Source organism: Peromyscus californicus, unplaced genomic scaffold (genome assembly GCF_007827085.1).
Source record: "Peromyscus californicus insignis strain IS unplaced genomic scaffold, ASM782708v3 Scaffold_20__1_contigs__length_68692818, whole genome shotgun sequence".
Taxonomy (NCBI): domain Eukaryota; kingdom Metazoa; phylum Chordata; class Mammalia; order Rodentia; family Cricetidae; genus Peromyscus; species Peromyscus californicus.
Window position 1 is genome coordinate 7,067,296 of NW_026294503.1, and position 23,625 is coordinate 7,090,920.

The following is a 23,625-nucleotide window of genomic DNA, read 5'->3' on the forward strand; positions in this document are numbered from 1 at the left end:
ATGAGAAGTCCTTTAATTTAGAATTAGAAACATGAGTGTACAATAAAATTTTATCAAGTTTAAAATATTTAAATGATGTTTTCATGAGATAGATTATTTTCAATGACTGTAGGACCGATAACAGTGTATTTTTATGTGTTGACTTATTTTTTTCTCAGAGCTTAAGATCCTATAGTTCAAACATATCAGTATAAGTTAAAATAGTTCATTCACGAATATTTATTACCATCCTGTTGTGTGCTAACTTTAAGGCTGATGAGGAACTCTTTCAGGACACAGGAGAGACAAAGGACCCATGTCTGGTGACATACACAATTGTGTTAGGAAGTAGATGCTGGGATGCTGTAAGTAGAACAGGAGCTATGAAGAAGAATAGAGTGCTTGGGAAAGCTTATTACATAGTAAGTCTAGCGTGCCAGGAGAGATGCCAAATTCAAGTGGAAGTACAAGACAATGAAATTCATTTAAAGAATTTAAATGTGTTCATTGGAGCTGTAAATAGAATTCTTATGCTCGTTATCTCTTAACTGAAGAATCAGCTTACTTGAAAACAGTAATTATCTTAAAACGTTTAAGGTGACTGAAATATAAATACAAATGTAAAATTAATTTATATTATGATTTATATACTCAAAACTACCCCTTAAAAGCATCTCTCAAGCTAAAGATTTAGTCTAGTAGCAGAGCTCTTGCTTTTGTTGATAAGATTCTGTGCTAGATTTACCACTATAAACAAACAAATTGAATAATTAATTCTCCTTGCTGTGTTATGTAATGTGGATTATCCTTGGTCAAAAACAAGTATTTGGCATCATACCTGATACATGGTGTTTGTGGCCATATAAATCTCTATTGCTGTATCAAAATCACAAGGCCATGCATGTTTGCCAAGAACTTAAGTCTTACAAACACCAAATTTCAAAGATTAATTTAAATATTTTTAGTTTATTCATACTTATTATGTGAGTATATGTCTATACATACATGTGAGTATATACCATACATAAATATATGTATAGTTACCTACATCCTTTAATTGAACAAAATCTACTTACAAAGAGAAAATTACTGATTACTTCATGTATTATAATGATTTAAATTTTATGTTTCGACATTTGTGAGTTTTACTATATTATGACAATTGATTGTCTAAATCCAAACCCTAAATGTAAGGAATTAGTTATGCAATATCCTAAGGAAAGAGAATAAATGTTGAATACTTTTTTATAGTTTTAAAAGACAAGATGGATATAGAGAGGGTATTTTTAATGTGGGACTTTAGAGTGATATAATGGGAGGAAAATAAAACCTTACCATTTGGTGCTGATTCCTTTTCAACAGCATGTTAAAATCCCAAATTTTATGGATGACATGCTTGGAGTAATTTGTCTTTAGGTAAATATAAAATCAATGCTCAGATATGGCTTTATCCACTAAAATTAAAAGATCATCTTTCATGAGTTATCAGAATTCCCTATCAGACATTGATTGTGGTAAAATGTGGCATTAGAAAAAGTTGCTGAGTGTATGAACCTAAATGAGAGATGGAAAGTTCTTGGCATATTAGGAATATATAGTGTTCTTCTTTTCAGTTGTCCTTCTGTGAAAATTTATACAAAAATTATAATGCTGGGAATTTTGCCATTTTTAGGAAGTATGTTAACAATAAATGTGATAAACTCTTTAGGACTAAATTACTAATTTGATGATACAAATTTAGAAACTAAATGTTTGGGTGAATGTGGAACAACATCTACTTTTAGCTCTAGAGATTTTGTAACACTTCCGAGTAAGATTTCTTCAATACTACCAGAAAGGAATGGTTTACTTCACTCAATAGTGCAGCACTTGGGAGACAGAGGCAGACAGATCTCTGTGAGTTGGAGGCCAGCCTGGTCTGCAGAGTAAGTTCCAAGATAGCCAGGGCTACACTGAGAAACCCTGTCTCAAAAATCAAAACAAAACAACAAAATCTAATGTGATAGATAGCTGCAGAATTGGAGAGTATAAAATACAACAATTTGAATACAAATTTAATCCCCAGAATTTACTGTTTACTCATTTATATTCCTTACTTAGCATATCCCATTAGGTTTGGTTTAGGTCGTAAATTTAATGAAGCTTTTTTTTTTTTTTTTTAAAGTTCTGAATGTAAGGTCCAACATATGCTAGGCAAGGCCCAGCCCTAAATATTCTTAATATAAATGGAAGATTCATAATCATTGATAATATATTGCTTATTTTTTCAATGAGCAATCTTTTTATGTTTTTGGTTTTTCGAGACAGTGTTTCACTATGTAGCCCAGGCTGTCCTGGAACTCACTCTGTAGTCCAGGCTGGCTTCAAACTCACAGAGATCTGCCTGCCTCTCTCTCCCAAATGCTTGGATTAAAGGTGTGTACCACCACAACCCGGCTCAATGAGCAATCCTATTGCAGACAAGAGTGCTATAATCATTACTAGCACACTGAGTGCTATGAAATATTGAAAACAAATATTACATTGTTTGATTTATATTTGCTTTGTGAGTTTATCTGCTCTTAACAATAAATAGAAATGCCCTCTGAGAAATAAGCATATTTTTACATAAAATAGTTTAGCTTTATATTGTGTTTGCCACACAGGAAATGCGCTGAGACAGCTAACTGGGTAACTTCGTCATGTTTAATAAATGCTTGGAAATACTACAGGCTCATCAATTTTCACGTGAGAAAGTCATTGAAAGATAGTCTTGGATTTAAATCATTCAAAATGTGTGAAAATAGCCCTTTAGTGACTTCTAATATATTTGGTGATTAATTAATACTATCCATAAGTGGGTTGTTAGTCTTAATTTGTCACTTTCTATGTGTGAGGTGTGTTATATCTAAGAACCTTTTTGAATTGCCTTCATATATGGTAATTACTCTGAAACCACATTGGTCCCCTTGTTTGCTGTCTTGTCTGAAAATCAGTCTGTGGGCCTTTTCTTGCCTTGTGTCTGTTTCTTTGTTTTTAAATCAAGTTAATGAAATGCGATATTGGAGTGGCATATATTACCTTTCTGACTCCACAGTACTCACTTAGGCTCAGCCAGCTACCGTGGCATTAGCAATTGTGTAAGTTCTACTTTTAGCCTTGTATGATTTGAGTGCTGGGTTTTTTCCAATATAAATGTGTCTGTATCATAACACCTATAGAATTTCTAACTAATATGAAAATAGGGATTTTTCTTCAATTTATCTTTGGAATTATGCTTTATAAATTTATCTATTTTGGGTGATTTATTATATTAAATTTTACACATGAAATTTTTCTTGGGTATTTTTCATATTTTGTATTCTTATTTTTTAGTTTTGAATACCTTGAGATCTCTTGAAAGGATTTTATAATATATTCAATCTAAAGAATAATTCTAAACTAGTCTTCTAATTTGATATTTTATCCATTAAATCTGGGAAGATTAATCAGGATTCTATTCTTAGTTACTTTTACATATTGTCTGATAATTTATGGACTTTGATAGAATTAATTTATTTTTCTTGATAGAAAAACCTTTGTAAGGCAAATAAGTTAATGTTTAATAAGATACAAATGAACAGATAAGCTTTAGATTTAAGTGCTGTTAGTTTACTTAGAAATAAATGAAGCCAGCACTTGATTCTCAAGGGCCTGGTTTCAGGACCTCACGCCAACCCCAGAATCCAGTTATGCGCCTGCAGACTTGTTCTAAGGCCACCCTGTTCGGGTGTGTGCTCATCCAGGCTTGGTTTGGAAATACACATCTCTTACAGATGTCATTGTAAACCTCTGAATCAATAAAATTACATTCTGTTGTTAGCTTTACTCTCTAAAAAACTTAAACCCTTCATGTTTCTTTTTCATTGTGTTGGAAATATTTGAATATAATACTTGTTCTTCAAGGATGTCTGCTAACTCAAGTACAGTCCCTCCAGCAACAGTACTAACTGTAATGTGCTTCTCTGAGTGGTGATGAGTGGGAACATCGTGAGCTCATCAACAGAGTGTTAGAAGGATGCTCAGTGCCTGTGGTGAAATTGCAGGTCTTATCTATCTGCTTTTTTTTAAAGTAAAGTTTCTTATGATGTCTGTTTGAATTTTTCACATATGTTCAGTAGAAATTTGAGAATATAAAACATCATTTACAAGGAAAGACATTTTGATTTGCTTAAAATTTTGCATAGCAGGGGTAGATATGCACATTTTCAACGTCTTAACTAAACCAAATATGTTTTATTAAAATAATATATGGTAATTTTTTATTGTAAAAGCCAAAATATCTGAATATTTAGCCAAAGTATCTAGTTTTTTAATATGTATGTGTGTATATTTTGTTTGAGTTAGACTCAAGTCCTTTTCTGATTTACAGCTTGATGGTTCTTTACATTTAAAAATATTTCTTGAAAGATACTTTTGCATAGTTATAAAACCTTTGTATTTACTAAGCCTAGAACAGAGTTGTAGCCATAACTGTGACAGAAGTCCACACTTGTGATACAGGGTACTTTTTGCTGTTTGTGATCACTCTTAACAGATTATGGTTAAATGAAGATCCTGGTGTGCTGGTTGTAGAGGGGTGTGGTAACTGGTCGTTGACTGCCAGCACTGATAGTATTTGTGTCCTGGTGATGATCAATTGAAAGCTACAGAAATAGGAAGTGTAGAGGGGATACACAAAACTTTTAAAAATTTACTTTATTTTTAAGACTTTCTCACATGGATACAACAAACTATACTTATTCCACCCATTTCCTTCTCCATCTTACCTCACACCATCTCCCCACTTCATTTTTTTTTTAAATAACTCATTAAGAACACTGGCACATAGGGACCTAGCAGCTGACACACAGCTTCCTCAAGGGGCCAGTGGCATCTGCTCTTCATCACCATACATGTACAGAACCTTTCAGTTTGTTAGCTTGACAAAAGTTCATATCGCTGAAGACTGATTTGTGATTTTAAGTGTTTCTTTTAAATGAGACTGTTTTAACATGTAATACATTTGTAACTGTAACCCCAAGGAAGGCAAGAAAGCCTCACAGAGCTGGGAACTGATTGTACATGGAGGTCTGCTGATTCCCGTGATGACTCTGTCTGCCTGAGTTATATTTTATATGTACTCTTTTGACCTGTTCATCACTATATCATAGATACATAAATAATGAAAGTGGTTTAATGGACACTTCCTGTCAGTAGTGAGATTGTCAAGATCTTTTTTGTTCCTTTTATGAATAATACAAAATTTGTATTAAATAATTGTCTCTGAGAATGTAGGTCCTGACCGATCTCCTATAAAATGAAAGCATCCTGGGCTACTTGACCATTTGTGATGTGAAATTCTATGTGAACTAAATGTCCAGTTCAGGTCTCACGGTGAGAGGACTGGTTCTTGGTTTCTTCATCGTTTGATATCTTGTCTCACAAGTTCTTGGGTCAGATAGCATTGAGTAGAAAATTAGCCAGGTAATGAGGAAAACATTTGTTCTGTTACTGATCATGCCACTGTATTTGTTTTGTGAGTAAGTTCACTTGAAGTCTCTATGTCTCCACTATTTACTATAATAATGAGTGAAACTGAGAAGAAATTGTCATTTACAAAACAATATATGGTATGATAACCATATCAATTAATCCAGTGTGCAGGAAAATGCTTAGACGAAAAGGAAGCTTAATTAATGGCAATTCATGTTTTCTACCAAAAAAAAATATGAGATGTTGTATCTGTAAACAATCTTCCAATTCTTACCAATTAATTTTTAACATGTTATCCTTTTAACTATTTTAGCACTGTTGCTAATGTTTATAAAAATGTCATATCAAAGAATAATAATGTGACAGACAGACTCCAGCATGGGCCTGTGCTATTGCTATCTCTGATTTTTTCCATTACCTTCCCAGTATGGGTGAAATGGGAATGGAAAGGGGCATACAGCTTGCAGCTCTTCGACATACATGTCCATGGGTACGTTTCAGAAGGGCACAGATGGTTTTTCTTGTGTTCAATCCTATTAGGGGCCTCTAGTTTGAAATACAATTGTGAGGAGTGTCCAATTTTATACATGAAAATATGCTTACACAATAAAGAAAACATTGCTAGGTATCAAATGTTATTCCTTTTCCAGTTATTTCTCTTTCTTCTTTTCTAAGACTATTTTAGTACTTTTCTTGTAATAGAAAGATTTCATTTTCTTGCCATCCATGAAAAGAAGCATTTGTTTTAATAATTAATTACCTCAGGACTTAAAACTCTAATATATTTGTATTCCAACATGTTTTTTCCTTTATAAATCACTCAAAATCCATAATTCAATTTATCTAGAACATAGCATGGTATTTAAGAATTCTGTGTATTGGATTCAGGAAAGAGGATTTGATTTTAATAGGAGATTATGACTTTGTGTTGTTATTTCACTGTGTTAGTTGTGATAACCCTACCTCATCAATATGTTGAAAGATTTTCTTTGAAAGCTTAGTTTAATTGACTTTTTTCTTGATTTCAAATTGCTGTATAAACCAGTATCTTTTCAACTTCTCAAGTAGTAGTTAGAAAAGTATTATTTCTTAAATGTATGCCTTATCCATTGTAGTCAATAGTGATTTGTAAGGGTAAATGTTAAAAGAAACTGTACTAACAATCTATACTATGATATTTGTAAGAATTTTCTGAGTAAGTAGTTATTATAAAGGAATATAGTCAAAAGAAATTTCTCAAAATTAATGACAATTTTAATGTTCAGTGATAAACTACAACCTTATATTTCATCTACTGTTCTTATAATGAATTATGTAGTAATTTGTAATTTTTTATTTAAATATTTCACTAGAGTGAAATTATTTCATGAGATATTGGCCTGATAGACAAACTGTTTTCCTGATTAATTGGAGAAACATCACAGTTTGGGTGGGACACAGCTCTTTTTAATGAAATAACTCAAATTCTTTCTTTACATACTTAAATATTGAAGGCATTTTCACAGGTTTTAATTTGACTCAGCAATGTCTAAAAAATGTGGTGGCGCACGCCTTTAATCCCAGCACTCGGGAGGCAGAGCCAGGCGGATCTCTGTGAGTTCGAGGCCAACCTGGACTACCAAGTGAGTTCCAGGAAAGGCGCAAAGCTACACAGAGAAACCCTGTCTCGAAAAACCAAAAAAAAAAAAAAAAAAAAAAATGAGGACATACAAATAATATGTCCTTTTTCACTAATGGTATTTTTCTTCAGTGTCAGTAATCAAGATTGGCTGTACTTAAGTAACTAAACTTTGAGGTTCTCTTCTATGCACTAACTTTATTTTTCTCCTTCTGCTAACCTATAGCTATGTGCCTTCTTTGCCATCAGTTCTTGCCTTTTTTTAATGCTGTGCATTTGGCTGTTATCTTCCCTACGACTGCACAGGATTTCTCTCAATGACTTGGGGCTCTTCCCTCCAGTGTCACGTTACCTTTGAGTTCATCCACTCACACCCATCTCCTTTGTCTATGTCTGTTCATTATATGCTGTGACCACAGAAGAAGTGGATTCCACAAGGAGAAGATATACAGGTCTGTCTCTCCTACTGATTTTCTTTGTTTTTCTTTTCATATAATCTAACTTATCCTGGAAACATCTTACTATTTTTTTACTCATTTCATAAATTCTCACTTTTCTAATATATGAAAGTATTTAATTTTTCAGGTTTTAAAAGTATTTATATTCCAACTTTTTACAGCAGATGCTTCAATTTGATGGATAAAAGTAAAATAGTGAATTTCATATAATGTTGTATGTGTTGTTTTTCTATAACTAGAAAAATAATCAGATGTAAAAGATACATACATGCGTATATGTATACATGTGAGTATTTATGGGAGAAAGTCAGCTAGATTAAATTAATAAGTTAATCATAAATTTACTCCCAAACTTATTTTACCATTAAAACTTGATTTGTTCCATTTTTACATAACTTGAAAAAAGCTTTTTAGTTATATCATGACCAGCATTGTTCTAGGATATGAGGATGCCAAAGACCTAACACAGGCTATGAAGAAAGTTTATTGAATTTATTTACTTATTCCTAATACTTAGTAATTAATAGATGAGGATAATATGCTGTGTAAATATGCCAGTATGGATGGTTTGGACAGTGTGTTCAAAAAAGTTACAAATTCAAATAAAATCGATTTTAAACAGATTTACATAGAGGCTTTCGTGGAAGAGCTGGAGGTTGAATATTTTTCATTAACAAATACTGGATGTTGGAAAGACCACGGCAAACAAAAACAGCTGCATACTCTGTCTAACAAATAACTGCAATAATTACTTATAGACACTATTATTATATGAGAATCACAAAAAATGATATGATCATGTCTGTCAGAAACGGGGTTAGTTCAAAAATACTTGTTATATCAAGTTGTATATTAAAAGTTAGAAAATGTTGACTATTTCTATAAAGTATGTTTCAAATTGATGTGGAAACAGGGAAACAATGTTGGTGCTGTAGAGAAGTTATAAAGAACAGCTACCTTGGGGCTTGGAAGAAGATGCTCACCAAGCAGACATACAGAGATCCTAGATTCATGATGGCATTGTTTCCCTTAAACTCTGTGACTGACTGCCGCAGCTCTGATAGAATTATTTGGATCCAAGATGCACTGACGAAGAGTTCCAAAAGAAGGTGGAAGAGAAGGAGGAATGTAGGGTTCATGACAAGGCAAGCTGAAGTAATGTGCTGAGAAATGAGCAGGGAAAGTCATATGAAGTCATGGGTAAACGCAGGTTTCTAAAAATTTCTGAGGGAGAAAAGATTTGGTGAAAAAACTAATTTAATATGATACTGAAGACAAATCAAAGAGGAGATTATTATCAGAGCTTAATCTGGTATTTAATTTTTTGTGTGTTAGACATTTACAGATAATGTAAAGGGAGCAAGTTTGGTCCCAGGAATGGGTTTCTGAGGTAGAACATATATGGCAGTTGGGAAGGCAAATATATTTTAATGCTAGGTGATTGAAGTTACTGAGGGTCCATGATGGATGAAGAGATGTGTGAAATTTGCTTTGGTATTGAATAAGCATCAAAGAGATTTACATGGGATTAGAAAAGTAAACAAGGAGATGCAGAAATGCCGGCCTGGAAAATAAGGGTACTGTTTTGGGGCTCTGTCTCTCTTACCCACTCATACCATAGTGTGTGTGTGTGTGTGTGTGTGTGTGTGTGTGTGTGTGTGTGTGTGTGTGTGTGTGTGTGTGTGTGTGTGAGAGAGAGAGAGAGCTTTCCATTCTGGGTAAGAGAGAAATGGACCCTCTGTCGAGAAGCTGGGGCCACACTGCAGGTTAGGGACAAGGATGGCATGTCAGAGTCCACCAGGAAAGCTAAGAATGCCTCCAGTCAAAGCAGGGAGCTCAAGAGAACAAAGGTCATGCATGATTTTTAAACAAAACAGATTGGATTTTTTAAGAAGGAAATGAGTATTGGGTAGATGAAAGAAATGCTCTATATAATTTGTAGTGGCAAAATGAGAAGGGGAAATTATGCTACTCTAAGGGAAAAAAATCCAGAGGTTCATTTAGACGTTATCAAAGGATTTCTTGCAACAGACAGAGGGTAGAAGTAACGTTCCTGGAGAGTTCAGAGATTCTGAGAAGAGAGAGAGAGCTGATAACGAAGGCGGTGCTCCATGGAAGAGTAAATGGTGTCTAGTAGGCACGTGAATTAGAATTTAAAGAAAAGAGAGGGAAAGTTAGAAATGATATATTCATGTATAAAATTCCCAAAACATAAATTTTAAAAATGTGTAGAGAAAAAGAAATGTTTTATTGGCTTCCGATAGTGTTAGAAAACAGGTTTTGTTATTCGGTAAATGTAATCTGAAGTCTTTCTTGGCATCCGTTTTAACCCTGTGGTGGGGAGGTAGGTCTGTTCTGGTGAAGTGTAGCCTCTCCAACTCTGATGCAGCCATAACGCTGCAAACAAGGTCTTGGTCTGTACTAACCTCATTGTTTAGATTCGGCAAACTCAGGCAACATGGGGTGAGTAAAGATTAGTGCGTTCTGTCCAAAGCCCTGAACAAAAGAACGATCAGCAGAGGAGCCAAGCAGATGCTCTGATAGAGGAAATACTGTCAGCAAGTTTTGTGACGAGCAGTTTATGGTGGATTACAGCGGTGGGTAAAAGTGAGATGGGTTAATGCTTTTCTAAAGCTCACTGAAGTGCTAACCAGTAAAAGGTTAGTAACTTCATTAGCCTTGACTCACATCTTCAGTGATGTTGAAGTTTATTTTCTTTGTCACTGTAACCTAATAATAGCTCAACCCAAAATGTGTGGGAAAATATATGGAAGCATTCTTTCTGTTATATGGAATTATTTTTGATTTATATATTTTTTATTATTACTTATTTTATTATTCTTATTTACATTTGCTATTAATTACTTATATATCGTTATAATATATAATACATATTATATATGTCACAGGTGTATTGGTTGGTAGCTGCTAGTGTAGAATGTAATTGTCACATAAGACTGCATCACAGCTTCAGTGCTTGTACTCCTGAGCTTTCTCATTTCTGAAACAATGTCCGAGTAGGATAGAACAGCAGTGTTGAAGTCGGAGAGATGTAATTCTAGTCCACTCGCTAGGAAGGTGAGCTTGGGCTGGCTCCCAAACACTACTTAGTTTTGGTAATGAACTCCAGCTAGTTTAACAGAATGATTATATTTGGGGATGGGGTTCATGGGTATTGAACTCATGACCTCACACATCCTGAGCACATGTTATACCACTGTTCTACAACCCTTGGCCCAGATTTATATGTATTCATAGGAGAATAAAAGTTTATCAATCTAAAAAAAGAACACCTTCTTAAAAACCACAGTCAAAGAAATGAGAGAGAGAACTGACTGTAGTGTGGTCACTGTAAACATACTATCAAAATCATAAGTAAAAACACAGCATGTTGGGAAAACACATTTACTACAGCTTAGAGAAAGTATTGAGAACCTTGAGACCTAAGTTACTTGAAAAGCTTTAATAGAAAAGTGAGTGAAAGTTATGTATAGACATTTCCTTAAATAAGAAATTCAGGGATAAGTAAATATATGAAAACATTTAAATCATAATCCAAAAAGAATATTAATTGAAGCATGATTTTTTTTGAAATATAAAAATGTGATTATGAGAATAATAGTAAAATTAGTATGAACAATATAAATCCAGAAACTTAAAAATAATCATGGACCTTTTGGTGGGGTTTTTTTTGAGATGGTTCAGTGGATAAAGGCATTGCCACCAAGCCAGATGATTCATGTCCCATATCCAGGACCCACATCCTGAGAGAAGACCCACTTCCCACAATTTGTCTCTGGCCTCCACAGCATACAGTAGTTTCTGTATGTCCCTCCTACCCCCATGAAACTAAATAACTAAAGAAATAAATCTAATAAAATGTTGAAAAAGAAGAAATACTGTTTTTTAACCTTTTTAGAATTAAATTCACATATAATAGATTCACTTAGATATATTTGTAGTGTGAAAATTATGTCATTTAATGAGGCATTGGCTAAATCATATATTCAAACTTAGATTTGTTGTCATTTAAATATTAAGAATTGTATTGTTTTAGAGACATCACTTTTGTAATTTTTTCCCCTTTCTTACATGTTATTTTATTTAAAAATTGATTTTCAATTTACATACCAACCACAGCTCCCCCTCCCTCCTCTTCTCCCGCTTCCCCCCAAGGTCCCCCCACTTCCCCCGCCCATCACTTTTGTAATTTGAAGGAAATTAAAAGTACTTTTCATAATCTAGCTCAAATTATGCAAAAAGCTTATTTTTCAGAAAAATATCTACTTTTTACTTACTTTATTATTAGCAAGCTCGTAGATTTTACATTACAATTTTGACATTGCATTTAATACATCAGTAATCTCTAACCAACTAGCAAGTAAGATGTTTGAATAATAGACATTCCCAGGATTGTTTAAAGAGGAAATTCTAAAATTAAAATTGTGTGTATTTGTACGTATGTGTTTGCATGCACATATGTGTACTTTCATTTAACAGAAGAATAAAAATAATGGCCAGCTAAGATGGAATACTTTCCATTTCAAGAGTAAACAAATAAATCCCAATAAACCAAAACAAAACACTACCATGGAGAAGGAAAACAAGCAAAAAACTAGGAACAACTCATTTTCTCATGTAGGAGATGAGTTGTTTTAACAGTTACGGAAATCTGGGTCTTGGCATAACTAAATTGGGAGATCACTTGTTCAGCAGTGTGTAGGTCCTGAATTTTTATCTCTAACTATATAACCAAAGGATAATAATCATAAGGTTGGAGAGATTTTGTCATAAAATCCTAAACACATTGCCAAAATATAATATTAATTAAATCATGAGTTCCTCAACTATTTAAAGCTTCCTCTTAATATTATTATAGACCAAAACCACACATTTTTGTATAGTTCTAATCAAATCTAGATTTAATGTCTTAATGTTGTCTATTAATACAGGAATAAAAAATGTAATAAAGTCTTAAAAATTCATCTTAAAGTAACCATATGACCAACACGCTTCATTATGTTGCATTAAAGTTACTCCCTAGTTACCATAATGGCGTATTAAATTTATAATACAACATAGTTGACTTACATAAGAGAGAAATTATCCATAATATTCTTAATCTAGGGCTGTTAGATTTCACATCCTGCAATCCATTTTTTCAAGGAATGTTTACAAAACATTCCTTCAGTAGGCTTCTAGATGTTGAGGATAGGACAGTAGCTAAAGCTTGCAGGTCTCTCTTGTATAACATTTTGACCAGATAAATACCTAAGCTGTCTGAGGAATTTAGAATGAAATAGTCCTGTCTCCCATCCCAACACACTCTTAACCTTTCAGAATACCTGTGACACATTTAAAAGCCAAAAATGTGTCCAGCATGCAAAGGATGACATAGAGAAAACAGACTAGAGGGTTGAGATGAGGATAAGACAAGAATGTAGAGATTTTAAGTGAAGACCACTTCAATCTACTTTCAAGCTCTCTTTAGGTTCCTCGGTGTAACTTGTATTCATATGGGAGCTACTGGGAGGTTATATTCCATCCAGATGAAGTTAGCTGCCTGATACCTACTCATCTCGTCCTCCAATTTCTTTCTCTTCAGAGTGACCTCAGCTGAGTTTTATTCTTCATTATTACTATCCATTTTTTAGGTTTCCCTGTTTGTGGATCATTCCTTCAGTGTCTGAAGTAGGGTTAAACAGCATGGCATTCTTCTTTGTGGTTCTTATATCTTTGACCAATTAGCAACTTGGGAAAAGAGGCACAAGTTGGTGGCTGGGCATGAGTAAGGTTGAAAACCCATACTTGTAAATATCTCCTTTTGCCGTTGTAAATAACTTTCCAACTAATGATGATCCGAAGTTTGATTACATATTTGAATGCCAGTTTGTGAAATGTTTATTTAGACACCATGAATAAAATATATAAATTTTATTTTTTCTTTTTGTGTATGTTGTGAATCAAAATTAGTGTCTACACCCCCTAAAGCTCTCCTCTGCTTCTTTCTCCTTATTTACAGTATGGCTGCATAAATGTTACTAGTTTAACCCAGCTCATGACCCAAATATACGATTATGTTTTAGGAGGTCAACATGTATATTTGGAAAGAAATTGTTACTGCATTGGAAGCATCACGTTTAGGGTTTACTATCATTTAATTTAACAATATGTCCTTAATTTAAGTAGCAAACATTTTCTTTTCTCTACATGTTTTCCCAATTCAAACCCCCACGTTTATCTTCTTCTATATGTCTTTTGTTTGAGATAGTGTTATCATTATTGATTTAAATTATGATTTAAAGCCTTGGCTAATATAATTTCATTTTATAACCAAAAGCTCATAAGACTCTTAAAATGTTGGAATCAAAAATATAAAGGAAACCAATATGAATAGTAATCATATCACAATAATTTGGGAATGATTTTTTTGTTTGCATTTGTTATAATACAGGTCAATATTAGCATTGTTAACAAGTCTAAGACTTGAACTGCTCAGACATTTGCATATGCTGTGTTAGTTACCTGCCGTTCTACAGAGGCAAACTGAAACAGAAATTTTCTGTGTCACGGTTCTCTTTTGTAAAATGAGCCGAGATGGATCTGAAAGCACATTGCTAGAATAATAACTCGCAGGAGGCTGCAGCAGGAGGACAGTGAGTTCCAGTCCAGTTCGAGCTACGTTATGAGAGCCTGTCTCAAACAAAACAAGACAAAAACTATCTATTACCAATTTATCGGTTGACCTATCTTTACTCATCTCTATATAACTTTAAGGTCCATTCTTTGTCCAATCAATTCCCTTTCCATTTGGCTTGATCTTATAAATTGTTTTTCATTCCAAGGGGGAATGAAAAGGGGAAGGGGAAAAAAGGTTAAATTTGGATGAAACAAAAATATTATTTCTGGATTACTTTCCTTTGATTGGGTAAAAGTCCAACAAAGAAAAGTTTATTTGCTGGTGAGTAAATGAAAAAAAGAAAGAAAAGGGCATGACTATACCTAAGTATGATGGAGGACGAAGTTTGTTACAGATAAAAGGGAAACTAGGCAGAGACAGGGACATTGGGAGAGTGGGGAGAGTGGGGAGTGGACATGACCCTGAGCCATGTGAGGATGGTGGGGAGGGAAGAGAGGGGAACCAAGAGCAGCAGCCAGGAGGCCCAAAAGGGAGTAGAGTCCAGGGAACAAAATGTTTGGATCATATAGGGTAGGACGGCTGGGGGAAGGGCAGCTCAGCCCTTTGGCTGGAGAAGTTTAGGGTAGGGTATAGCTGAAGTTTTTCTGTGTCCCCCCTGACCCAAGGTCGGGACAAATCTCTCACTCACAGTCCCGCAGCCTTTTATAAATTAATCACACAGAGGCTTAATATTAATTAAAACTGCTTGGCCATTAGCTCAGGCTAACTACTGACTAGCCCTTACATTTAAACTCAGCCCACTTCTGTTTATGTCGCCAAGGTCTCCATGGCTTTACCGTGTGCCATTACATGCTGGCTTGTAATGGTGGGCTGGATGGTGGGCTGGCTTCTCCTGACTCAGCCTTTCTCTTTCCGGAATTCTCCTTCTCTGCTTATCCCACCTATTCTTCCTGCCTGGCTACTGACCAATCAGCATTTTATTTATCAACCAGTCAGAGCAACACACGTTCATAGCATACAGAACATCCCACAACAGTAGGGGGCGGGGTACGCCAGCCAAGAGGTCCCTGTAACACATAGATACTGAGGGAAGCTGGGAGAAGCTGGAGGCCAGGGTCCGCTTTGATATAGTAAATAGGCACCTCAGCCTTTTGTCCAGAGTTTGAAACCTAACAGTGAGGAATTCTTTATGGCAAGTTTCTTTATCAGTGACTCTTCCTCTCCAAGACTTCATATAAGGCATATTGATTATGGTATGGTGTTCATTTGTCCCACAGCGTAGTCGTCTAGATTTCAAAGTTACTAGTTGAGGGGTTATTTATTCAAGCATGTTAGCTAATGTGATCCATTGAGATTTGCTGTTTATGGCTAGAATCAGAAGTTTTCCTTGGGTACATTCTATAAGAGGTGATTGTTTGGAAGGAAGAGTTAGCCTGGAGATTGGAAATTCGATAGCTAGAGTAAAATATAGCGAATGTAGATTAGTATTGTTCTTAGGGCTTGTAGTGGTCTGTTAAATATAAATAATAGTACATGAATCCAATCATATAGTTTGTGTGTACATATGTGTATTTATATGCACATGTGTGCATCTGTATGGAGACCAGAGGTTAGCCTTTGTTGTTGTTCCCCAAGCTTCATTCACCTCATTTTTTTAACACAGAGTTTCTCATTGGCCTGGAACTTACTAAATTCAGCTGGCTGGCCATTGAGTCCAAGGTATTCACTTGTCTTTACTTCCCCAACGCTGGAATTGCCAGTGTGCACCACCACGCATGGATTTCCTTCTGAGCTGAACTCTGTGCATGGAACCCAGGTCCACTTGTTTGCAGGTCAAGCATATAACCAGTTAAGCTATCTTCCCAGCTCAGATCCTGTACAATTTTTTGATCATTGCTAATGAGAAAGGCCCTTTTGTACGTAAAATTAAACCAGTATGCCAAGACCTAAATCTTGTACCATACTTGTTTTATAAATGTAAGGTTTTTAAGTCATAAATGTTGTTAGTTATGCAGATTAGTTCATTTTGCCCCGTGGCTTCCATACGTGGAACACTGGGCTTTGATTATCTCTTCACCCCCATCCGCTCCTTTTCCTTTCTCTTCCCTCTCTCTACTTTCTCCTTCCTTTATAGGCCGTCCTCTTTTGGATCATCTTTATTTTTTTTAATTTTTGTTTTTCTTTAAGCTTCATTGATGAAAGAAATCATGTGATACTTGTTTTTCTGAGATCTGGATTATGTAATATATTTTGTTTAACATAATACCCTCCCATCCATTTTCTATAAATGACATGATTTCATTTTTTTAGCTGAATATATGCTATTATGTATATGTTCCATGTTTTTTTATTATTCATTTGTTGACAAGGAGTGCCCAGTTTAATTCCACAGCTTGCCTAATGGGACACAATAAACTTTATGTTTGAGCCTCATTTCCTTCAACTAAATACCCACCAGTAGTGTAACTGAGTCATATTCTAGTTTTCTTGGGGGTTTTGGTGTTGTTTTGTTTTGTTTTTAAAAATAACTCCTATACTATTTTCCATAGTGGCAGTGTTAACTTAACTTTCCCACCAATTGTGTGTTAGGATTCCTTTCTCCCTAGTCTTCACCAGCATTTTGGTTTTTTTTTTTTTTTTTTTTTTTTTTTTTTTTTTTTTTTTTTGAGACAGGGTTTCTCTGTGTAGCTTTGCACCTTTCCTGGATCTCACTCTGTAGCCCAGGCTGGCCTCAAACTCACAGAGATCCACCTGACTCTGCCTCCCGAGTGCTGGGATTAAAGGCACGCACCACCACTGCCCGGCTCACCAACATTTCTTACCCTCTCCTTAAAACAACAACAACAATAATAATAATGTAACAGCCATTCATTCTCACTGTTGTGAAAAAAATTCAGTGTAGTTAGGATTTTTATCTCTCTGGTGGCTAAAGTGTAAGCATTTTTCATTTATTAGCCACTTATATTTTTATTTTTGCTTTTTCATTTGTCCTTTTTTTTGAAAATGTTTGTTCAGATCATTTTTCTATTTTTGATTGATTACTCTTCTTTGTTGTTAAAAGTGTATTAGAGAGCTTGATACATGGCTCAGTGGTTAACCAGAGTCCACTTTCCAGAACCCACAACCAGTTGTAACTCCAGCTCTAGGGGATGTGATGCTAACTTCTGGCTTCCCTAGGTACTTGTTTTTCCATGCACAGACATGCACACAAATATGCACATGGTTAGAAACAAATCTTTAGGGAAGTTTATTGATTTCTTTGTGCATTCTGTGCATTAATGCTGTTAGACAAATATCTGGCAAAGACAATTAAGTTGTCCATTCATTCTGTTGATTGTTTGCTGTGAAGAAGTTGGAAAGTTTATATAATCCAATATTTAAATTCTTGCTTTTGTTCCCTAGGATATTGGAGTCCTATTCAGGAAATCCTTGCTATAATCTTGACGAGTTCTCTTGTTTTTTTCAACCATTAGTTTCAAGTCTTTCATAAAGGTCCATGATGCATTTTCCGCTGGTATTTATAAAATTTGAGAGGTATGGGTTTAGTTTCAATCTCCATGTCAATGTCCAGTTTCCTCAGCACTGTTTGTTTGTCTGCTGTGTATTGGGGGATCTTGTCAAGACTCAGCTGCTGCTGCATTGATTTAGTTGTGAGTTTTCCATTCCGTGGGTTTCCATGTCTGTCTTTATCAAGTAGTTAAGCTATCTCTATTAACTATGAGTGCAATTTGAAATCAGGTATTGTCATGCATTCGCCATTGGTTTTCTTGCTTGCGCTTGCTTTGGTGAATTTTGAGGTTTCTTTTACTTATGGTTGAATTTCAGTTTTTTTGTTTGTTTGCTTGTTTGTTTACTTTCTCGCTCTGTGAAGTATTCCACTGGTATTTTCTTGGGGATCGCGTTGAATTTGCAGGGTTTTGTTTCTGGTGCTATGGCTATTTTAATAGTACTAATTCTCGCAATACATAAACATAGGAAGTTTTTTCATATTATAGATTGTAGCAACCTTTCATTTCCTTGATATTTTCATCCCTAGTTTTTCTATTTTAATCTCCTAATGCTATTGCAAATGTAATTGTTACATAGAAAATCTATTAATTTTTAATGTTGATTTTGTTTCTTGTTGCTTTGCTGGGTTTATCAGTTCTGAGAGTCTTGCTGGAGTCTTGATGGTTTCTCACAGGCAGTATCAGACAATCTGCAAAGAGAGATGGCTCTTTTTGCTGTGTTCTGTTTCTTTCTCTTGCCTGATGATTGTGGTTAATATTGATGTTTATTTGATGTATTGGATAGGACTGATGAGAATGGACAGTCTCCCCCTTGATTTCAGAGCACCTGCTCTCATTTTCTCACGTTTAGTATGCTGTTCACTGTGGGTTTGTTAAAGAACACAGCCACGGTCATTAGTGTAAATATTGCCTGTGGCTGCTTTCTTCAGGCCACGGCAGACTTGCAGCCAAGTTAAAGTTTGCACACCAGCAAAAGAACCTGCTAATGAGGAATGAGGAGACAGCCCCTGCCTCAAACGTGAGGCTCTGAGTTTCATACCTGTCACCCAGGTGAAAAGGACAAAAGCCGGGAATGGTGCCCTGTGGATATCCCTATCAATATCCTCATCACTGAACAGCCAGAGGCAGGCAGACCCTGGGGTTCACTGACCTGGCAGCCTCACTTAATGGATGGGTTCAGGCCAGTGAGAGACCCCATCTCAAAAGCGCAGGGTGTACAGTGTCCCCTCAACTGGTCCTGTGATCTAGACATGCACACACACTCATACACTCACACAAACGAGGACACCACTGCAGGACCAAGTACCCACGCGTGCAGGCATGTATGTGTACGCATGCATGTACACACCCACACCCACACCCACAAACCTACAGTGTATATTATTATTGGGTCTTTATATGAAAAGTTTGCTCTTCCTCCCTGTAGTCACATTACTTCCTAGTATTCAGGACTACATGTAGCTGTCATAGAAGTTTCCCATTCCAAAAGTCTAAGTATTAGAAAAGGCTTATGTTTATGTGTATATATTTTTATCTATGTCTATGTGTGCTTGAATTTTCTTGTCAGTTGGTATTATTTGTATTTAACATTCTATTTTACTATTGTGATAGCAGCATGAAACTCTTTAAAAGACTTTTCCCAAACAATATTTAGCTAATAACATATTTTCATTACACATATTTTTTTTCATCAGAGCTAATTTTATTCTTTTGCTGTTTTGAAATAAATTTGTTTTATGTCCGAGTACTTCTTGAGCTATGAACAATTTCACAGGTGTAGTTTAATGGACTAACAGGTATTATATTGACTTGACTATATTTCATGTCACAGGTATTCGTATGTTTTAATATATCATTCAGTTTATTCTGCACTCTTAAATTTCATATGAAGTCAGTTATACTGTTATTTAAACATGACTATTTTAAGAGTTTTTTGGCTACTTACTGAATAATTGATCTAAGTTTGATGGAATAAAAACAGGAGTAATCCCATCACTTGGGAGTCTGAGACAGAAGTTTAAGGTCCACCTAAACCTGTCTCAGCACAACAGCAATTTGATGACATATTTAGAGGTCATATAATTTAATTCTTTATGCATACTTTTACCCAAGAATTTGTTAATCTTTCTAGAAAATTGTGTTCCCCAGTCTTCACTTAAAATTTGTTATTAGCAAGACTTATCAGATGTATAATGAAATTTTTACAGAGCATAAGTAGTATTTTAAAATAATTAAAACATTGACTGAGGAGAGGATTCTGTAACTGCTAATAATGTTGCTACATTTTCAATCCCATTTATATTATTATTATTTTTTTGGATCAGGTAAGTATTAGATGCTTATTTTGATGGGTACATTTTTGTCTAGATATCTTTACTTCAGCTTTAAAGTTATGATCTTGAGCAAAGGGTATGTATGTATTTGTGTGTTTACATTTCTGTCTACATGCATAATGCTTACAAATTTACATGACAGTGTTCTATAGCCACCAGGGAGGCCATTAAACTCATTTCCTCTTTTGTGCTTTTCAATGTATATGTTTAAGAAAAACTGATCTTCGCATAAATTCTCTTTATGGAAATCATACACTTTTAGTATGTTTCTTTTATATTTGTTAGGGTTGGTTAAATTAATTTGGTTTTTAATTCAAATCAGAGTTTAAAAACCTATCTAAAATTGATTTATTTGGAGGTAGTAACAGTTACTGAGGACACTGATCTCCTTTTTTAATAGGCTTATCATTCATTTTTCTCATTTTTTATGTTCTACTTTTAGTCGATTTCAGTAGTATTTTATATATTTACCAGCATGGTATCATCAAAAGTGTATTCCATAAACACTTTTTAATTTTAGTTATAGAAATTTCAAATTTAAAAATTCCTGGTAACTAGATTTATAATGTATTCTAGGAAAACTTGCTTTAACGAGGAGCCTAATTTTATGACAATAGTTTAAAAGTGCAGTTTTAAATTGCATTGGAAAATAGTTAGAAGTCAGTTGCAAACCAATTAGACTAACATGATGAATTAAGAGCCAAAGTTCTTGTGCCAAATTTGTGTACTATCAAATATATTCTTCTGGACACAGATGTGCCAGTGGTTTTTAATCTAGTTGTCTTCTCTTTTAATCCAAGTATATTTTATTCAGATTGAAATTATTATTTTTAATAGTCATGCTTTTATTTACCAAAATGCATAGTTTAACTTAAAATAAAGACAATACTACATTTAATTTATATCTCCTACTTGGAGTGAAAACAACAGATCAGTCTCACATTTCTTCTTTTATACATCCTAATTAGGATTTAGAAGTAAGAACTGAACATTAATTTTATGGGTTTTTTTCTACTTGATAGGTGCTATGGATATAGAGGAGAGAAATCGCCAAATGAAAATTAACAAATACAAACAGGTAGCCGGATCAGATCCCAGACTGGAACAAGATTACCATTCGAAGGCAAGACAATTTTCTTTTTAAAAGTTGTAAAATAGCAATCATATGAAGCTGCTAGATTCTTTTAAATGACTTACTATAGATAAGTCAGACACAAACATATAATGTAATGGCCCAGTGATATTAAATGCTAAAATGTATAATTGTTTGTGTACCAGCTCTTAGGGATATACTTCTCCTTATTAGAAACACATTATTATATAACATATAAAGTTAAAGACCTAAAGACCAAAGCTTTTAGTTTTTTTTTTTTATTTTATAAAATTTGTATCCCTTCAAAAATGTTTAGGGAAATCTTCCATTATTATCCTGTGTGTTTTTTAATACATCTTTTTCTGTTTTACTACTTTGGTATTTTAATTAAATCTGATTTATTACTGAGTTATGGGAGCAAACATATGCTTAGAAGGTTCAAAAGGTGATTTGGCAAATATATTTTTAAATTATCTTCTGGGTATAAATTGAGATAAGAGGTCTAGCCAGGAAGAAAATTAAGAGTATTGTTTATCTTGCTCTTCATTGCCTTTATATTTTTAAAGGCATTTTAGGATCATATTATTGTATAGCATGAGTATCCTGTCTACTATGATCATTACATTAATATTCTCAATAATATCATCATTTTAGAAAAGAGTGTCATGAAAAATAAGAGCCAGGACAATGTAAGGGAAAGGTAGCTCCAGATGTAATGAACCAGATGTGCAGTGTGGCATCCTAACAGGCAGCGAGGGGATGGGGTTCACCCGACTGGCAGGACACTTGCCTAGAAGGTAGGATGCCCTGGACACAATCATTAGCACTATTTATAAAACAAACAAATCAATCAATCAAGGAAGCAAGAAAAGGCAGAAGCATGGTTAGAAGCATGGTTGGTTGAATGAGCTGCATCAGTCATATAATAAAAAAATAAGTTCTAATCCCAGCACTGGGAAAACAGAGGCAGGCAGATCGATGTGAGTTCATGGCCAGTCTGGTCTACAAAGTGAGTTCCAGGCCAACCAAGGCTACGCAGTGAGACCTTGTTTCAAAACAATAAACACTAAATAAATAAACAAACAAACAAATAAATAAATAAGCAAGTCCTCTAGAAGCAGTAGCAATGGTTCTTATTTGAAATACCTTACAAGTTTATTTCAGAGTCTTGGAGCAAAGAGATGCTATAGGTATGGCTAAGAGTTTTTGTTTTCCAAAACATAAATTTGAAGTCCTCACCACTCTTTGATAACTGAATGTTTAAAGCCCCAAATTTTTATAACTTTTGACACTAAACATTTTAGGTTTGGAAAAAGCTGGAGTACTAATAAAGAACTAATTATACTGAACAAGATAATTTCATAATTTTCAATGTAAATCCCAGAGCACTGACATCCATTGCACCTGGGTGTTGCTAAAGTTTTCCTGCCTGGCCCACAGTCAGGACAAATCTCTCTCACCTGCCAGTCCCACAGCCTCTCAAACCCGACCAAGTAAACACAGAGACTTATATTGGTTTCAAACTGTATGGCCGTGGCAGGCTTCTTGCTAACTTTTCTTACAGCTTAAATTAATCCATTTCTATTAATCTATACCTTGCCACGTGGCTTGTGGCTTACCAGTACTTTACATCTTCCTTGTCCTGATGGCGACTGGCAGTGTCTCCCTCACCCAGCTTCCTGTTCTCTTACCGGCATCTTCACATGCTGTTTGTCATCATGGCGGCTGGCAGTGTCTCTCTGCCTCAGCCTTCCACTTCCCAGCTCTATTCTCCTCCTTGTCCCGCCTATACTTCCTGCCTGGCCACTAACCAATCAGTGATTTATTTATTGACCAATCAGCAACACATTTGACATACAGACCATCCCACAGCACCTGGGGACATTTTAGAAATATAATTCTCTGCATTCTTCACACCTGTGAAGTCTCCATTAGATGATTCTGACATAGACTAAAGTTTTAAAACTGTTGCTCTAATGTGAAGCGATTCTGAAATTTAGTTTTTGTAGTGGAAATAGTTGGCTAGAAACCAGAGATGAATGATAATGAAAATTGGATTCTTTATTTTGAGGGTAAATTATCTTACATTTTGTAAGACCTCATATGAAGCTTGCCTAATCTACCAGAGCATAACAAAAATAACAAAAAATTACTTTTTCTGGGGCTAGGATTCTGTTCTCTGCTCACTCCAAACTATAATCCAGTCACTAAGGTACAGCTGTACTTGTTTCCAAATGTGAAACTGTGCTTGGTGCCCTGTCTCCTAGTATCTCTAGGTTAACCTTGGTGCCCTGTCTCCCGTCATCTCTAGGTTAACCTTGGTGCCCTGTCTCCTAGTATCTCTAGGTTAACCTTGGTGCCCTGCCTCCCAGTATCTCTAGGTTAACCTTGGTGCCCTGCCTCCCAGTCATCTCTAGGCTAACCTTTCTCTCTTAAAGTTCAAAGAAAAATTATAGAGTATGTTTTTTCAGTCAAGATTAAGTTATGTTTAGTTTCCATGTT

General features: G+C 34.9%; 1 protein-coding gene across 49 annotated transcripts in view; it reads left to right on the forward strand.

The window, feature by feature from the left end:
* Rims2 (regulating synaptic membrane exocytosis 2) overlaps positions 1-23,625 on the forward strand; it is a 490,233-nt gene that overhangs the window by 335,833 nt on the left and 130,775 nt on the right. For 10 of the 49 annotated variants that reach the window (XM_052747660.1, XM_052747666.1, XM_052747672.1 and 7 more), the window contains 2 exons: positions 7,510-7,542; positions 21,053-21,153. The exons of 32 other annotated variants lie outside the window; for them this stretch is intronic. In XM_052747660.1, coding sequence (XP_052603620.1) covers positions 7,510-7,542; positions 21,053-21,153 — 134 coding nt within the window. The remainder of the gene's footprint in view (positions 1-7,509; positions 7,543-21,052; positions 21,154-23,625) is intronic. 7 more of the 49 variants (XM_052747656.1, XM_052747664.1, XM_052747701.1 and 4 more) reach the window with 2 other exon arrangements.